This window comes from Oryza glaberrima, chromosome 2, assembly GCF_000147395.1.
Source record: "Oryza glaberrima chromosome 2, OglaRS2, whole genome shotgun sequence".
Taxonomy (NCBI): Eukaryota; Viridiplantae; Streptophyta; class Magnoliopsida; order Poales; family Poaceae; genus Oryza; species Oryza glaberrima.
The window spans coordinates 1,267,445-1,284,039 of NC_068327.1; the positions used below are offsets into that span (position 1 = coordinate 1,267,445).

The window sequence follows — 16,595 nt, forward strand, 5'->3', positions numbered from 1 at the left end:
CCGTTCGTCGCCAGCATCGTCCATCGTCGTCGGTATCCATCGTCGTCGGCGTCGGCGTCCACGACGTGGCGTGGGCGCGGAGGGAGGTGAGCGGCCGAGCGCGACGCGAGTGCTAGCAGCGGGGCGAGTGCGCATGAGTGCTTGCGGCGGCGGCGGCTGCGGCTGCGGGTGAAGCGGCTGCAGCGGCGGGGAAGGGGTGGCCGATGATGATGCTGGCGACAGAGGACGGACGCCGGCGCGGCTGACACTGGCGTCGGCGCCGGCGGACTCCCTCCCTCCGCGGCCACGCCACGCCATGGACAACGACGATGGACGCCGACGACGATGGACGATGGACGCCGATGATGGGCGCCGGCGGTGGCGGACTCCTGCCCTTCGCGGCCACGCCACGCCGTGGACGACGACGATGGACGCTGACGAGGATGGACGATGGTTGATGGACGCCGACGAGGATGGATGATGGACGCTGACGATGATGTACGATGGACGCCGACGATGGGCGCCGGCGGTGGTGGACTCCCTCCCTCCGCGGCCACGCCACACCATGGATGAAGACAATGGACGTCGACGACGATGGACGATGGACGCCGATGATGGATGTCGACGATGGACGCCGACGACGATGGACGATGCTGGCGACGAACGGACGTCGGCGCGGGCGGTGGTGGATTGACGACGGCGGCGCCGGGCAGAGAAGACGACGGCGCTTCGGACGGAAGAGACAGAGTGGCACGGAACGAAGGAAATTCGTGCTCCGATGGCGTATTCTGAAAGTAGCACGAATTGGGTGGCGTATTCTGAAAGTGGTGCGAATTCGATGGCATATTCTGAACATATTCACTCGTCACTCCACTCCAATATACAATGGCGCATGCTTGAATGCCGCCGCCGCCGCCGCGACCTCATTTGGCGCCAAATCCGGCCGCCATCATCCACACCGCGCTGCTCAAATCCTCCCCGGCCAGTCTCCCGCCGCGCCTCTCCTTCAACTCCCTCCTCGCCGCCGCCGCCTCCTCCCCGCACCCGCGCCTCCGCACCATCGTCCTCCCCGCGCTCGCGCTCGCGCACCGCTGCCCCGCCGCCGCTGGGCCGCTCGACTCCTACGTCCTGTGCTCCGCGCTCCGCCACGCCTCCGCCCCGGAGGCGGAGCCACTCCACGCCCACGCCGCCAAATCCGGCTGGCTCGGCAGCGTCTTCGTGTCCTGCGCGATCGCCGCGGCCTACGGCGGGTCAGGCAGGTTCTTGGACGCACGCAGGCTGTTCGACGAAAGTCCTGTCAGGAATGCCGTCTTTGGGAACGCTGTTCTTGCTGGGTACGTGAACGCGGGGAAGTGGGCACCGTTGTTGGCGTTTGCAAGGAGGTTTTCGGAACTTCGATTAAAGGCTGATGGGTACACGATGACGGCTGTGGTGAGAGCTTGTGGAGAGTTGGCAGATGCTGATTTGGGCGGACAGGCGCATGGGCATGCGATCAGAAGGGTGGGAGCTGTGGAGTCAGACGTGTTCTTGACCAGTGCGCTTGTGGACATGTATGCCAAGTGTGGGCTTGTTAGCCACGCGAAGCGCGTGTTTGACCTCGCCCAGCAAATGAATGCTGTTGGAATCGATGTTGTGCTGTGGACGGCGCTGCTGAACGCATATGGAAGGCACGGAATGTGCAAAGAGGTTATCCAGATATATGATCGGATGGTGGCTTCAGGGGTCCGGCCTGATGAACTGACTATTCTGGCTGTGCTCTCAGCATGCCAACATGCTGGGGAGGTGGTCAAAGGGCTCCACTATTTTGAGTCTATACATGAAGATTATGGGTTGACACCGACACCAGATCATTACAGCTGCGTGGTCAGCATGCTATGTCGGGCAGGGATGGTGATCAAGGCCTGGGAGATTGTGACCTCCAAAGGCTGTGGAGGTGAGTTTGGCATCTCCACATGGGTGGCTTTGCTCAGTGCTTGCTGTGATTGTGGCAATGTTGAGCTCGGGAGAATGGCAGCTCAGAGGGCAATCAAGCTGGAGCCTAACAATGGCACCATTTATGTTGAGTTGTCAAATTTGTATGCGAGGGCTGGCTTGTGGGGGGAGATTGACCAGCTGCGGGAATTGATGAAGGACAATGGGTTGGAAAAGGATGCTGGATTGACATGGGTTGAGCTTGGTTCCTGATATGACTTAAAATCACTTCATGAAACCAGTACGGGTGGAGGAAGGGGAGGCAATTTCGCTTTTGTTATGAAAGCCAACTGAGTAATTTTCGGAACAGATTTGAGTATAGTCCTATTTTTTGGTCACATATTTAAGATTGCTGGAGGAATTGAAAGTGAAACCACTTGTGGCTTTGCCTTGGTCACTTCATATTTATCTTCGTTCAACAATGCATATATACCTTTACATCAGGACTGGATCCAACCTTAGCGTGGTTGCTGCCGCATGATGCCTCCAATGAATTGAAAGCATCTGTGTACCAGCGGGTTACAAACCGCCGGAATAATCCAAAGATATTAACATTCAGTCATGTACTCTTCTGATGCGAACATGATGCCCTAGTGTGATAAGTGATAACTGTGCTGAGATGAACCAAACGAATTGAAAGTGTTCGATGTGCCAGAAGTTCTCTTATGAATCAAAAGATTTGTAAAGAAAAAAGGCTCCTCTTCCTGACTCTTTCACCAAGACAAACTTGTGCTATGGATTTGATTTGCAGGTTTCTCCTAGACAAAATTACACCGGGTGCTCGAAATCTGGAACTTAATAATTCTTGAACTTATTAGACTTCTCATGGTACGAATGCTTTCTTTTTATTCTTCAATGGTGTTCTTCCTATATGTTGTGACTGTTATTTTTGAAATGACACTGAAATTTCACAGGTTAGGCCTTTGTTATTGTGATCATGATCTGCTAAATCAGAACTGAGTCATGTCAGAAATCTGCATAAGTGCTAGTTGTCGTTCCAACAAAGAAGAATTAAATATGCAGTACAATCGCGTTTGATGTCCTAGACAAGACCAGTTAAAATACATCAGATTAGGCAGTGCTGAAAGGGCTATTATTTTCTATGTATTGATAAAGTCGATTTGTGTAGTATGAGAAACTAACTCAATTTCGGTATCCAGTTTCTAGTGCAGGTTTTAGTAATGGGTTATTTTATTTGGAACATTAAATGATAATATCCAAAAGACATAAACAAAGAACTAGCAGTAGGAATCTCTCTCTTAGTAGCTAAAGCATGATTATTCAATTCGTCTTATGCAAGCAAAAGTGTATGCATATGCAAAGCATGCCTACCGTCACCTTTTGCCTTGATTTCTCCTTATTGCTAAAAGTGATCACAGAGCCACTACAAAATTGAAGTACCATAACTTGTACGTAGTAGCTCTGAATTCCTAATACCACTGGTTGCGACTTAACATGTTTTCGGAAAATGTTATGGCCAGATTTTGACTAACCTGGAAAAGAGGTTGTGCATAACATTCAATAGAAGATAAAATTAAAACTTGATCCTCATTACAAAAACCCAACCAGAGACCGAGTTGGTAACTTTCCCCTCAAATGATTCCTGCCTCTCCAATGCCAGGCCAACTCTAGCTTCAAATCCAGGGGAGGAATCAAAGAGGAAGGGCAGAAAAGGCATTAGTAAGATAAAAGGAAAGGAAGGAATGCATTCCAAGCTTGCATTCCTTTTCTTCTCCTGAACTATATAAACACACTGGTTTCCATAAATCTTGTAAGCAAACAGTCTGTTTTGCCCTCTTTGCTGGAACAATCATGGGTCTTGCATTTAGTGCCTTCGGTAAGTTTGGTAAATACTTTCAGTTCGTTCTTTGTTTTTATCTCTTGAGATAGACAAGTGCCACATGTATGTTGAACCGATCTGTGCACAGCTGTTTTATTTCCTTCAGGAAGGCCTCATTGATAAGAATGTGTGATATTGCTACCATTATGCAATTCTGGAGCTTTTATTTCCCTTTCATGTTCTGAATTGTTAGTTTGTGCTGTTGTTCTTTTCAGGCCTGCCAGGGTGGAGCAGTATACCAACCGGACAAGTTTATGATCAGTATTTCAAGGACAAGAAAACCGACAGCTTTGAAGCTTTTCATGTTGCCTATGTTGAGTTCTGCAAGTAAGCATCCTCATTCTTAAATTTCTATTGTCTGCGCAATCTTGTTCGTTGTTATCTATCTCATCTTCCCAAATTACTGCAGAGATTTCAACACCGTGCTACCTGGTCAAGATTTCGATACCCCATCACTCGAAAAAATTCAGGTAACCCTATCGTTCAAATCTTCTTCCTCCTTGAGGATGTAGTTTTGCGCAAACATTCCCAATAAGCGACACCTCACTGTGAATTAATTGGCCTAGATTACAGAAATTCAGTCCAAAAAAAGACAAATTAAACTGGGGATATAGTTTTGCACAAACATTTCCCGACAAGCAACACCTCGATCTGAATAAATTGGCCTAGATTAACAGAAATTTAGTCCAAAAAAAAAACAAATTTGAACTACGTAACGGTGCTTGACTTATGACTTGCAGAAATTCTATGATGATACTTGGAAACTGATCAAGGAAGACCAAGAAAAGAAGAAAACGTTCATGGAATACATCCGCGCCAACGTCAAGGAGGCGACGGTCGACGACAGCCTCTTCATCATGGCCGGGCTGGCGGCGCCGGCGGGAGCCATCGTCCTCAAGAGGACAGGGCAGAGCATCCCGCAGCTGAAGAGGCTGGACCTCCTCCCCAACGTCCTCTTCGTCCCGCTCTTCACTCTCGCTGCCATCATGGGAGCAACTGCAGTCCAGATGAAGCAGAGGAGCAGACACACCTGATCTCATCATCCTCATCATCTTCGTCTACATTGCGTCGGCAGTTATAATTTATAAATAACATGGATGAATGACGATCAAATGTGGATGAATGCCGGTCAAATCTGGGGGGCATATATGTTGCTGCACTGTAATGTCAGCGTCAAATAACATACATTTTCTTTTATAATCTTCTTTATTATTGCCCATACTGATAATAATATCACACACCGGAATACGCCTTTGCCAAGCTGCCATCATCTATGAGTGTTGCATACATGGTGAATTATATAATTTTTGTATTTATGTTCACCATATTTCCAAAATGAACCATATGCTAACTTGCTAAGCCTGGAGTCGCAGTATAAGTCAGGCATGGAATCAAAGGTTGTCTCTCGAGCAAACTTCCATATCAATAAATTAAAGAAAAAACTCATCAAAGTGTGTTCTGCAAGATCAACAAATGTCTGTCTGGACAAGCAAGCAATGGCCAGGATAGCGAATTTGCTCAAACTTTCCACTGATTTGGAACTTTTCTTTAGAAGTATCCCGCAAATTCACACAAAATCATCAGTCCCCCAAAAGAGGAATATTTGGCCAACATGTGCATGTCAATGAAAGGGTAAAGTCACAGAACAGCGGCAGAACATTGATACCTTGCTCAACTATAGAGCAAAACCAGACCTAATATAGTAACCAAACTCATGTCCTGGATAAACACTTGCTTTCACAGAACTCATCATCTCTCGCTGATACCGTATATTACAATCGATTTAGATGAACAAACAAAAAAAGTCTACTACATGCTCAAATTCTAACTTCATAGAAGGTTGGGATAGATAGGTTATCAGTAGTTCTTGCAATGGAGGGCACGGCGAGCTGTTATCACTTTCCCCTGAAAGCAAACAGGAAGAACAGATAGATAAGTATAGGCTGAGCTAAAAATAAGAGAATTTTTTATGGAACTTTTTATGCTTTTCACTTACGTGTTCATCATTAATGTAATGTTGTCTCCTTTTAAGAGAATCCGGCCTAAGACAAATCAAAGTAAGTTACAAAGATTTCATAATATGTTGTGAACAAAGAACAATAATAGCAGAGTGCAGAATTTCCTTACCCAGAGATTTCCTAGTGTCTTTCTTTATGTTGATCTCCTCAGCTTCATCCAAGACCAAATTCATGTATTCGTCAAAGCCCTACAAAACTTGCTGCAGTAATTATATTGTTCAACAGTATTCAGTGAGGATAAACCAGCAACATACGAAAAACTACCTTAGCACGCACATGCAAGGTCACAGACACAACAATTATAGTAGTTGTAAAGAATAGCAGCTCACGGGTGAGAAGAATTAAATCCTCAACAGTTTTGTCATCTGTCCTATCCCATGAGATATTGTGAATAAACACAACATAAAGTACAGAGTTGACATACATCTAGACAGAAAAGTTATATTATGTATATAATATCTAGTATAACAGTATCAAGCATTAAAATGGTCAACTGGCAGTATTTTCTTATCAAATCGAGTTGTCAGATCAGCAAAGTTTCGCGGTGAAAGAATTAGGGTTACATGTGGACACATAAAAAATAGCAGTTCTATGTGCCCATCGCATAAACAAACACTCAATAATAAAGCTACTTCTGTTTTCGCTGATACATTAAACTATTGGATTCAGGCAATCTCGTGAAATCGGAATTTATGCAAATACAGTACAGATTCTTGAAAGTGTCTAGCAGCTGTCACTAGTATGTCGCTATTACTACAAAACTAAAGAAATAAATGCCTAACTTCGCTATCTCCAATGCAAAACGACAATAACTTACAGATCTATAAACCTGCTCTTCTTCCAAAAAAGAAATACACACACTCGTAAAACCACACAGATCCTACCCAAGATATGTCCAAGACTACAAACAATAAATCAAAAAAAAGAGACGCTATTGCTAAGTCTGGATTTCATGTTTAAAAGCTACTTCAGACGCATATGGGAATACAATACAACAAAACTAAGTGAATGACAATATGAGCAACAACCTCAATCCTGACGGCAGTATTATCTAACATCTCAAATTTCACCTCTAGCAAACCTCAATCCTGACGGCAATATTATCTTAACATCTCAAATTTCACCTCTAGCAAACCACTCTTACAAAGGCCCATCATCTTCTTAGGGCAAAATTCTTTCTAGCATACAAGATTAAACTTTCTCCCCAATAAAAATATTTCCATAGCTAAGGGAGATTAGGGAACTTACGATGATTCTGCCCTCAATCCGGAGGTCCTTCTGCTCGAAGAGCCAGATCTGGATGCGCGCTTTCTGCTCAGAGGAAAGAAGACGAAACGAGAAATCAAGAAAAGCACACAAGCAGCACGGACACAGGAAGAGGAGAAAGAACTGGGAGGAGGGTAAGGCGCGTACACTCTGGAGGAAGCGGAAGATGAGGTTGATGGGCTGGGTCATAATCCTCTGCACCTTGGTGGACGCCATGGCGGCGGAGTCGCTTCTCTTCGACCTCGCGCGCTCTCCTTCCTGCCCTCGGCGAGCTGATGCCTAAAAACCCTAGTTTGTTTGCGAGAGGGGCTTTTGCAGCAGCTGGGTGTGGTTCGTACTTCGCTATGGAGAAGCCAAGCTTTTATCATGAATACTCATGAGTTTCATGTAACCATGTAATTTTCCATTTCAAATTATATATTTTTTAAGACTTACTCCCTTTATTAAAAAAATTTTAATCTAAAATAAAATATAACATATCATGCAACAATAAATAACTCTTATCTAAATTTGTTAATTACATCATATTTTAGGTTGGGATTTTTCTATAAAGTGAGTAGAAAACATTTTACTCCCCACGTCCCATAACTAAGATACAAGAATTCGGTAAGTTAAACTACATTAAATCTAATAAAATTTTATGGAGAAAAGTATTGATATCTACCACCTAAAAAGTAAACTATAAAAATATATTTTATAATGCATCTAGTGATACTTATTTGATATCGTAAAAAAATTTCACCATTACTATGGATTTAGTTTAACTTAGAATAGAATAGTTTAATCTGAGATAAACTAAGAATCCCTTGTATTTAAATGAGATACAAGTTTTAAAATTTAGAGGATAACTCTATCGCAAAGAGTATCTTTACTAATGATGATGAGGTTTTTTCTAATGCTTTTAAATTATAAACCGTAATGTTAGATGAACGTAACAAATTCATTAGTTGATTTCATCGTTGACCCCAAACTCCTAAGTGTCATAGTCAAACAACTTATCTTAATATCTAAGTATATGTTTGGAATTCTAACGGCCGGTCATGAAACAACCAGATGGGTATAAGTGTAAGGTGAGTGTGTTTATGTCTTCCGTGTAAATTCAGAAATAAAAATATTAATTGTTTTTTTAGAAAAATATAAACATTCTCTTATAGGTTAACGTGTAACTTGATTTTGCTATATCTAGCATATACTGTTTTGAAATAAATACCGAAATGGGCTGGTGTTGCAAAAGAAAATTTCAGTTTGACAAAACATCAGTAGTCAAATGATATAGCTCATCAGGTACTCATATTTCCTAATGAGTCGTTTTGGCTTATTAGGAAATAAAAATTAATTTATAAATAAAACTTTTATATATTTTTTTGGAACGACTTAAAAGCCAGTATTAAAAATATCTTGAAATCAAAATGAAAATTAAGTTAAAAAATTTAAATTTTAGTTTTTTGCTTTGCCTTATCAAGTCAACCGACAGGGCTCATAGAAATATCCCCAATACCTCATGTTCCATCTGAACTGTCCAACCTCACGATCGGACGGTCCTTACGCCTCCGCAGAATCTCACCTCAGTATCAGTTGCGCTGCTCCTCTTCTCCCCACTCCTCTCGCATCTCTCTTTTTTTTTCTTCTTCTTCTTCTTCAGATCGCGAGGCGGGCGGAATCGCGGAAGCAGCAGCAGGAGGGGAATCCCGCAGCCGAATCGGGCCGGATCTCGCCGGCGATGATGCCGTCGGCGTCGGACGCGGCGGCGGCGGCGGCGCTGGAGCTGCAGGAGTCCGGGTGGGAGGAGCTGCGGCGGGAGGCGCGGAAGCTGGAGGGTGACCTCGACGTCAAGCTCTCCTCCTACGCGCGCCTCGCCGCGCGCTCCTCCTCCGCCGCCGACGCCGCCTCCGCCTCCGCCGCCTCCTCCCCGAGCGAGCGCTCCTCCTGGAAGTCCATGGAGTTCGAGATCCAGTCGCTGCTCGACAAGCTGCAGGACGTCAACGACGCCATGAGCCGCTGCGCCGCCTCCACCGCCCCCACCACCTCCGTCTCGCAGAAGCTCGCCCGCCACCGCGACATCCTCCACGAGTTCGCGCAGGTAAACCCTAGCCCCTGCCCCCCCCCCCCCCCCCCCCCCCCAACTCCCTCACCTCTCCTCCCCCTCACACTGCTTGTAACTGATCGCCACAGGAGTTCAGGAGGACGAGGGGGAATCTGAGCTCCATCAGGGAGCACGCCGATCTCCTCAGCTCTGTGCGGGACGACATTACTGAGTCCAAGGTTCTTGCCTCAAACCCCTCTACAAAATGGTTTAACTGATTAACTCCACAAAATGGTTGTAATGTAATGTGCTATCGTGTTGTGCTGGCCTGATTGATCGTTGTGGTTGTCTAGGCTACTGGCGGCATGTCACCGAGGGTGCATTTGCTCAGGGAGAGGGCCTCGATTCATGGCAGCATTAACCAGGTATGGCTTGAGCTAAAATAAGGTTGTTGTTGCACACTTGCACTGATCAAATGGTTTCCTGGTTGGCATAGTCGCATAGATGTTCATTGGCTAGAAGAATTTATGTCTATAGGCATGCCATGTTCATCATTAGTTGGACTGGACTTATGTTATCTCATGATCATGACAATCTGCCTGTCAATGGCGTTTGATGTAGTGTAAAGTTTGGAGGAGGGTCTATCTAATCTCTCTCATTGCTAGTTCATCTTTCAACCATTTGATTAGTTATGAAAAAACAACTAGAATAATTGAGGTAGTCTGAGTGGAAAAAGGAAGGAAATCGTGGTATTTCTGTCTTCAGCATTACGAGTATGCATTTCTGAGGATTTTTGGTTTATCTAGCACAACAATGTAAAAAAGGTAGCTCATCCTGTACAATATATTAAGTAACAGCTATGACTTGTTTCCAGATTGATGAGGTAATTGGCCAAGCTCAGAGCACAAGGGTAGCCCTTTCCAATCAGAGGGCATTGTTTGGGGATGTTCAAGGAAAAGTCAAGCAGTTGGGTGAAAAGTTCCCTGTTATTAGAGGACTACTTGGTAATGTATCAATCCCCAATTTACATTTTTATTGATCCTTTCTTACATATTGTTCTGAACTGGCATTGTGCTAAATGTGCTATTCTATTATTCACCAAAATTTCTGCATCCCAACTTTCCATGATCATGTTTGTTTTAGCTTGTGTTAGTAGTTAGTACACCACTACCTTTCTTACACATTCTTGCTACAGGTGCCATCAAGAGGAAGAAATCAAAGGACACTATCATCCTTTCAGCAGTGATCGCGGCCTGCACCATCTTTTTGATTATTTACTGGCTTTCGAAATGATGGTTGTCTCCAGAAAATCTCACCGTGAAGGCTTCCCCTCTGCGCAGAATCGCTGATACCAGATGACACGATAAGACTTGGTAGTATGTTTCATTTGTTAGGCTAAGAGGAGGAATGAGAGATCGGATTCTTCAGCTTTTATCAATTTGCCTTTGATATATACTCCTACCTTGTATTTGGAGATTAACCTGTCCTACATGTACAGTACAGAGCAATTTTGCTTTCCAAAGTAACTTGTCTGGCTGGCTGAGTAAATATGATACAATCAAGCTGATGCTCTTTTTGTGATAAAAAAAATGGCCATTAAAACACTTGATCCGTTGAGCACTTAGGTTTAGCTGGAAAATAGTCTCTCGTCTCTTCTCAACGACCGAGTGGCTGGCTGCTATTAATCTCAGTTATATGTTCAGCTTTACACATTTACAGCTGATCAGAAGTGAAGATTACTGACGCATCTACCTTCACTTTGATGCTAACAACCTTAGATAGCACGATGGCAACCAGTATGCTACGTGTGCTGGTAAGCTTTGGAGTTCAACAAGTTTTCACTTCAAAATAAAACTAGGAATCTAGAACCATAGCGTGCAGTAGTGCATTCTCAAATATCACATTCATCATCTTGCAGCGCTCAATGGATTTTTTTTTTACCTCTATGGACAATCTTCCATCCAATTGCATGCATGAACATTAGATAAAAGGGGTATCAGATAGTGACACTTAACAATGCATGCAATCGTGCATTCTCAAATATCACATTCACCATCTTGCAGCACTCAATGGAATTTTCGATCTTTATGGACAATGTTAAGTAACAATCTCATTGCGCTCCATCCAATTGCATGCATGATCCATGGACATTCGATAAAAAGGGGTATCAGATAGTTGACACTTTACAATGCAAGGCATGAAGCATGAAAAAATGGTGACCAAGTACAGTTTCATCCCAAAAGGCCTTCTTTCCCCAGAAGCCGCCCAAATACAATTAAACAATTTTTGTAATGAATCAGTTGTGTTTCCTTTTTACTCTGTAAGAACAAACTATTTACACCAGAAGTGACATATTTGTAACAGGTTGCCTATGGCAAGGAAAAAACAGCTCAATCCTGACAAAGTTAACAGCCGCATTCTATGGTTCTATCTCACTTCAAAGTCAGATATCATACTCTCTTCGCAAGAGCCACGTTTTTGCAGTGATGAAAACTGGTATTCGACATCTCAGCAGGACTTGCCGACTTGGCTCAATCATACATTTGGCGAACATACTGCTGAAGGCAGAAGTACATGAACAGGGCACTCCTAGCTGCATCAGACTCCAAAGAGAGGTAAAGCTACTTTGATGAATGAGTAACAAAGTGCCCCTGTGAAAACATAGCTGTCTACTCGGTCAAGCATCCCACCTGCATTGCAGCCTTGTGTTATGTTCATGCAGAAGCTATAGATGATTCTTTAAATACAAACCATGAAATCTGGAAATATAATTTATTTCTCCTTCAGGGATGAAAGCAAAGTTAACAGATTAACATACACAGTAAAACTTTCAATATGAGTTTGACATTATCTATAAAGCAGGCAAAGTGCGTTAAAAATAGAAGTTCCTGTTGTCAGATCTCAGTTAGTTGAGGCAATATCTATCTCTTAGTTGACAAAGAAGGGTTGGACAAAAAGTAAAAAACTATAAGAAATTATAATTACATGGATTAATGCAGTTGACAACTTGAGATGACACTATGAAATTATGCATCCAATAAGGCCTTTAACATTTATCCTAAATCTCAAGACAATCAATTGCACATGTAGATGCATTACTACAATTGAATAAGGCAGTGAGTTAACAAAGGTTACCATGGCCAGGAATGAGTGATCCAGAGTCCTTCACACCAGCATCACGCTTGATCAGAGACTCGACAAGATCCCCGAACAACGAACCAAGAAAGATCAAGATTCCGTAAGCAGTAGCACTGATATCAGTGAAATAGTTAGTTATCAAAACCAAGTGTTAAGGAAATATTTGCTACTTGTGAACATGCAAGTGAACAACCTATCAAAGTTTTGAACACAATCAGACTAACACTCGATGCTCACATGTAGTTCATCTCCATAAAGAACTCCTAGCAGCAGCTGTTTGTTGTTCATATGTTAAGCAAAATATAATGCGCATTATGGTACTGCTGATACACCCTAAAAGGTGAAAGCCTACATTGACCAGTAAATGGCATTCGGAAAAACCAGTATGCAAGAAGTTTCAGTGGAGAGATGTGATGTTTGCTACAGAAAATTGTAATAATAGTTAGAAGCCAGAAATTAGCAACACCTCAGCAGCGATCTTGGCCAATGTAAGACGCTTGAAAGAAGCACAGTGGTCAGTACACAGCCAGTTAGACCAGCTAAAGCACCCTCCAAGGTCTTCTTAGGGCTTATATCAGTAAGAGGAGTGCGACCAAATGCCTGAAATGGAAAATAAATAACATGACGACACGATTTCCTTATTCAAAGTACAAAACTTCTTTAATATACTACTTGAATGCAAAAATACAGACAGTAGGAATACTTGTTCACACAACAAAAGGACAGCAAAATTAAGATATAATAGAAACGTGAGAGTCTGCTAGCAGCTTGTCAGCAGGAAAAGGAAAAACCTTCAAGCAGTTTATATGTGATCTAAAATATTCTAGCAGCGTGGTTTTCTATATCAATTATGAACCAACTATACCACTCAGCATAGTTTGGATGGCTTAATAGCACTGTGATTGATGACTGGAACGCCTCAAGTCACAAAAGTCTCAAATATCTACTGTAGTCACACAAAACAAGGGTAAGAATTACAAGAGCACAAGGTTACAACCGTTCCTTACTCTAACATTACCATGGGCATTGCAAAAGATAATATATTTTTTTAAAAAAAATAATATATCTTCTTTACACTAAAATAAAAAATGAAATCAAACTGGACATTATAGAAGAAAAGAACATACCCGTCCACAAAGGAAAGCAGATGTATCAGCGGCAATAATGCTACTAATAGAAATCAAGGTTGCTACAAGTCCAACTGTCCAGTGAGCTTGCCCACCAAGAAGTATTGGCCAACTGTATGCAATTTCTGGCAAAACACATACTGCATAAGCAAGAGGAATCCTATTCGCTTGCTATAGTGAAATTTAACAGTACAAACTCTTGAACTGGTAAAAACTTTGCTGCTCAACTTTTTATGAACCTTTTGAAAAAATTAAGACTAACATAAATTGAACAGAAACATATAATTTGATGGACACACCATTTCTACATTTGCTAACAAACTAGACAGAAAAGGAATTAATAAAACGAAGGCACCTCAACTAAGAAAGGACAAAACAAACTTGATTGAACAACATACTTGTATTTAAGGCAGGAGCAGCTAGTCCAGATCGGAGCTTAACCCAGAAAGAAGGAAGATAGCCACAATAAAAGAGACCAAAAACTGAACTAGTCAGCTGTGCAAAACGAGGATTTCCTCTTTGCAATAACAATGATATCGCAATAAGGAATGCAGAAAACGTCACGGTAACATCCATATGCCCATAGTACCTAAGCAAATAGACAGATGAAACATCAGGTTCAGAAAATTGTCACATTTACAGAAAATGACAACTTAAATATAGTCATGTACCAAATAATACTCCCTCCATTTCTTTTACTCTAGTTAGGATATCGACACAATCTCCAATGTGTATTAATTGCACATAAGTTTTTTCATGACAAATCTACTAATGCTATTTTCAGTTTTTTTTTTTCACATGTCAAAACTTGACATGTTTCATATATTAGTGAATTAAGGTCTCAAATTTTCCTACGTGCATTCTAAAACTTCATCTATTTGAGAACAAACTCATGAAGGAAGTAGTACAATACATAATTCCCTCAGATTTTTAATCTTTAACAGGTGAATCATCATTAAGATCTATTCGCAGTCCCCTCCCATATTTTGTTCAAAAGTGATGCATGCCTCAACTGTTCAAAAACAGATGCCTGGTGGTTACTTAAGTTCTCATATATACAGTCTACATTGATCTTTTTCAGAAACATCAATCCACAAGATAAACAGAGAAGCTTAAGGACTATCCTTTGCAATATTGATTCTAGGGCGTTTGAGCACCCAAACAGCAAGTAGTGAGATCCAGTGCATCTCTTCTTGTTGACAAACCTCAACAGTCAACAATGCCTTTACTTTATGATGATGGCCAGTATTCATCCCCAATTTCCATCAGATAGCTGATTGACACCCAGCCCGAAACCTCACTATTTGATTAGACTCTCCCTGTCTTCTATTCATTCAATAGAGACAGACACCATTCAGTTCAGTTTCAACTCTTATATTAGTCAGAACAGGTTTCCCTTTACAAAATTAAAGATCCTAAGCAATTTCATGTACCACTATCCTTGTTACATACAGGATTACTGGCTAAAAGTTACTTTCACTAAGAATGACACCTTGAAACAACAAATCCTGACTAAACTACACATGAATTGAACACCAATTGATTGAAGCAAATGGTTAGCTAACACAGTTCATCCAAATTAACCAATGTAGGTGTAACCGCGAGGCCTGCTTACAGGGTAAGGATAGGCATGAGAGCGCAGATGGCAGAGCAGACGCGGGACACGAAGCGCGGCGGCGGCGTGCCTCCCCCGCCGGCGGTCCCGCGGACGAGCCCGAAGTACTCACGAGCTCCGGCGAGGACAGCCGCGGCCACGGCGGCCGCGAACACCCACCCGCCGGCCACCACGACGCCGCCCGCGCCCACCCCGATGGCGACGCCCACGAGCACACGCTTCTGAAGCTGCCGCGACTTCTCCCTCTTCCTCTCCGCCTCCTCCCCGCCGCCGCCCCCGCCGCCTCCTCCATCGGCGGAGACCGCGGCGGCCGCGAGGAGCGGGGAGCGGCGGAGGAGGCGGCGGAGAGGGGGTGGTGTCGGGATGAGGAGGCGGAGGCGGAGGGTGGGGCGGGGACGTGGCTGGGAGGGGAGGAGGGGGAGGCGGTGGTGGCGGTGGTGGTGGTGGAGGTGGGCGGCGGCCGGCGTCGTCGCCGTGGCCACCGCGGCGGCCATGGGAGATGGGGGTTGCAGTGTTGGTGGTTGTGTAGTGGAGGGAGGCGGAGAGTTCGATGTCAATAGGGGATTTTGCTGGACTTGTTTGCTTTGCTTGGCACAAAAAAAATAAAAGAAAAGAAAGACTTTCGTGTTTAAAACGTGCTAAAAAAATACTCCCTCCGTTTTACAATATAACTTATTCTAGCATTTTTCACATCTATATTGATGTTAATAAATCTAGATGTGAAAAGTACTAGAATGATTTACATTGTGAAACGAAATAAGCACATGCAAAGTACTGTAAATTGGAGCATGTGTATTCATAAAGGCAACAAAGTTTGCAAGTTAGAAATATCTTTTCACCCAATGATGAGAAATCCTTTGACGCAAGAATACCTTTTAGTTGCATGAATAAAAAAAACGGAGGAATAAAAAAAATATGATTCTGATAGGAATGCAAATATAAAACATATGATTACAAAATGCAAAAATTACCGTTTGATTCGACCGTAGAAATTAGATGAGAGAGATAGACTCAAATAAAATTTTTCAAGAGGTTTGAGCTCTCACTAAATTTCATTCAAAATCTTTGTATGATTGTCCATTTTATTGGAATCTTTCTTATAGGATTGAAATCCTCCAAAATTTATACAAATCAAAGAGGCCCTAAAAATATGAATTCAATGACGATGTAAAAAATGTAAGAATAGAATGTCACGCTTTATATTGGTTTCAAACACACTAGAATTCAACCGTTTTGTATATATTTACATGGTTAAAAACCTAGAAATTCTTGAGAATAATCTTTTGTATAATAGAGATACCACTATATGTCATATAGAGAAAGCAAAGAAAAAGTGCATGAGAATTAAAAAAATTAAATAAAAACGTGAGGTGTGGTTATGAACTCATGCTTAACAGTCTCAACGGTTGCCTAAAAACCAAAGAAAAACAATTTTAAAACTTAATTTAATTAATTTTAAAATTGATTTTAAGATATTTTTAGCGTAGTTTTTTTCAGCATTGGTTTTAAAGTCGCTAAGGATACATATGTTAAAGTTTTAGGTCCCTAATAAGCCATTCGACTTGTAATCAATTTTTGGGCAACCGATGAGCCCCTAAATTCATATAGAGTTGAGATG

At 42.7% G+C, this 16,595-nt stretch overlaps 5 protein-coding genes across 5 annotated transcripts; 3 read left to right on the plus strand and 2 right to left on the minus strand.

Moving 5' to 3' along the window:
- Positions 1-766: 766 nt before the first annotated feature.
- Positions 767-3,700, plus strand: LOC127761765 (pentatricopeptide repeat-containing protein At2g03880, mitochondrial-like). The gene is made up of 2 exons (XM_052286095.1): positions 767-2,778; positions 3,572-3,700. The coding sequence occupies exon 1, from the start codon at positions 880-882 to the stop codon at positions 2,161-2,163; it is 1,284 nt and encodes a 427-aa protein (XP_052142055.1). The 5' UTR covers positions 767-879; the 3' UTR covers positions 2,164-2,778; positions 3,572-3,700.
- LOC127761766 (uncharacterized) lies at positions 3,640-5,052 on the plus strand. Its single transcript, XM_052286096.1, has 4 exons — positions 3,640-3,787; positions 4,006-4,117; positions 4,200-4,260; positions 4,531-5,052. Exons 1-4 carry the CDS (start codon positions 3,763-3,765, stop codon positions 4,822-4,824), a joined length of 492 nt encoding a protein of 163 aa, XP_052142056.1. The 5' UTR covers positions 3,640-3,762; the 3' UTR covers positions 4,825-5,052.
- A 304-nt stretch (positions 5,053-5,356) lies between these two features.
- On the minus strand, positions 5,357-7,420 carry LOC127761767 (uncharacterized). Its single transcript, XM_052286097.1, has 5 exons — positions 7,222-7,420; positions 7,057-7,119; positions 5,918-5,996; positions 5,787-5,832; positions 5,357-5,695 (listed from the first exon to the last, which is right to left on the minus strand). Exons 1-5 carry the CDS (start codon positions 7,288-7,290, stop codon positions 5,686-5,688), a joined length of 267 nt encoding a protein of 88 aa, XP_052142057.1. The 5' UTR covers positions 7,291-7,420; the 3' UTR covers positions 5,357-5,685.
- Positions 7,421-8,687: 1,267 nt separating this feature from the next.
- Positions 8,688-11,282, plus strand: LOC127763475 (Golgi SNAP receptor complex member 1-2). The gene is made up of 5 exons (XM_052288185.1): positions 8,688-9,154; positions 9,247-9,336; positions 9,451-9,522; positions 9,972-10,101; positions 10,293-11,282. The coding sequence occupies exons 1-5, from the start codon at positions 8,795-8,797 to the stop codon at positions 10,388-10,390; spliced, it is 750 nt and encodes a 249-aa protein (XP_052144145.1). The 5' UTR covers positions 8,688-8,794; the 3' UTR covers positions 10,391-11,282.
- Positions 11,283-11,326: 44 nt separating this feature from the next.
- Positions 11,327-15,533, minus strand: LOC127763474 (phosphatidate cytidylyltransferase 4, chloroplastic). The gene is made up of 6 exons (XM_052288184.1): positions 14,978-15,533; positions 13,761-13,951; positions 13,363-13,487; positions 12,702-12,835; positions 12,233-12,348; positions 11,327-11,787 (listed from the first exon to the last, which is right to left on the minus strand). Exons 1-6 carry the CDS (start codon positions 15,469-15,471, stop codon positions 11,696-11,698), a joined length of 1,152 nt encoding a protein of 383 aa, XP_052144144.1. The 5' UTR covers positions 15,472-15,533; the 3' UTR covers positions 11,327-11,695.
- Between the last annotated feature and the right edge of the window lie 1,062 nt (positions 15,534-16,595).

What these genes read in the sequence shown, in the direction of transcription:
- LOC127763474 (XM_052288184.1), bottom strand. Translation starts at nt 15,471, where the DNA reads ATGGCCGCCGCGGTGGCCACGGCGACGACGCCGGCCGCCGCCCACCTC. An exon ending in TGCTCCTGCCTTAAATACAA is followed by an intron (nt 13,488 to 13,760) that starts GTATGTTGTTCA and finishes GTGTTTTGCCAG; the next exon opens with AAATTGCATACAGTTGGCCA. An exon ending in TGGCCAAGATCGCTGCTGAG is followed by an intron (nt 12,349 to 12,701) that starts GTGTTGCTAATT and finishes CACTGATATCAG; the next exon opens with TGCTACTGCTTACGGAATCT.
- LOC127761766 (XM_052286096.1), top strand. Translation starts at nt 3,763, where the DNA reads ATGGGTCTTGCATTTAGTGCCTTCG. An exon ending in TCTTGCATTTAGTGCCTTCG is followed by an intron (nt 3,788 to 4,005) that starts GTAAGTTTGGTA and finishes TGTTCTTTTCAG; the next exon opens with GCCTGCCAGGGTGGAGCAGT. An exon ending in CATCACTCGAAAAAATTCAG is followed by an intron (nt 4,261 to 4,530) that starts GTAACCCTATCG and finishes TATGACTTGCAG; the next exon opens with AAATTCTATGATGATACTTG.
- LOC127761767 (XM_052286097.1), bottom strand. Translation starts at nt 7,290, where the DNA reads ATGGCGTCCACCAAGGTGCAGAGGATTATGACCCAGCCCATCAACCTC. An exon ending in TCTTCCGCTTCCTCCAGAGT is followed by an intron (nt 7,120 to 7,221) that starts GTACGCGCCTTA and finishes TCCTCTGAGCAG; the next exon opens with AAAGCGCGCATCCAGATCTG. An exon ending in AGACACTAGGAAATCTCTGG is followed by an intron (nt 5,833 to 5,917) that starts GTAAGGAAATTC and finishes GATTTGTCTTAG; the next exon opens with GCCGGATTCTCTTAAAAGGA.
- LOC127761765 (XM_052286095.1), top strand. Translation starts at nt 880, where the DNA reads ATGCCGCCGCCGCCGCCGCGACCTCATTTGGCGCCAAATCCGGCCGCC.
- LOC127763475 (XM_052288185.1), top strand. Translation starts at nt 8,795, where the DNA reads ATGATGCCGTCGGCGTCGGACGCGGCGGCGGCGGCGGCGCTGGAGCTG. An exon ending in TCCTCCACGAGTTCGCGCAG is followed by an intron (nt 9,155 to 9,246) that starts GTAAACCCTAGC and finishes TGATCGCCACAG; the next exon opens with GAGTTCAGGAGGACGAGGGG. An exon ending in TTCATGGCAGCATTAACCAG is followed by an intron (nt 9,523 to 9,971) that starts GTATGGCTTGAG and finishes ACTTGTTTCCAG; the next exon opens with ATTGATGAGGTAATTGGCCA.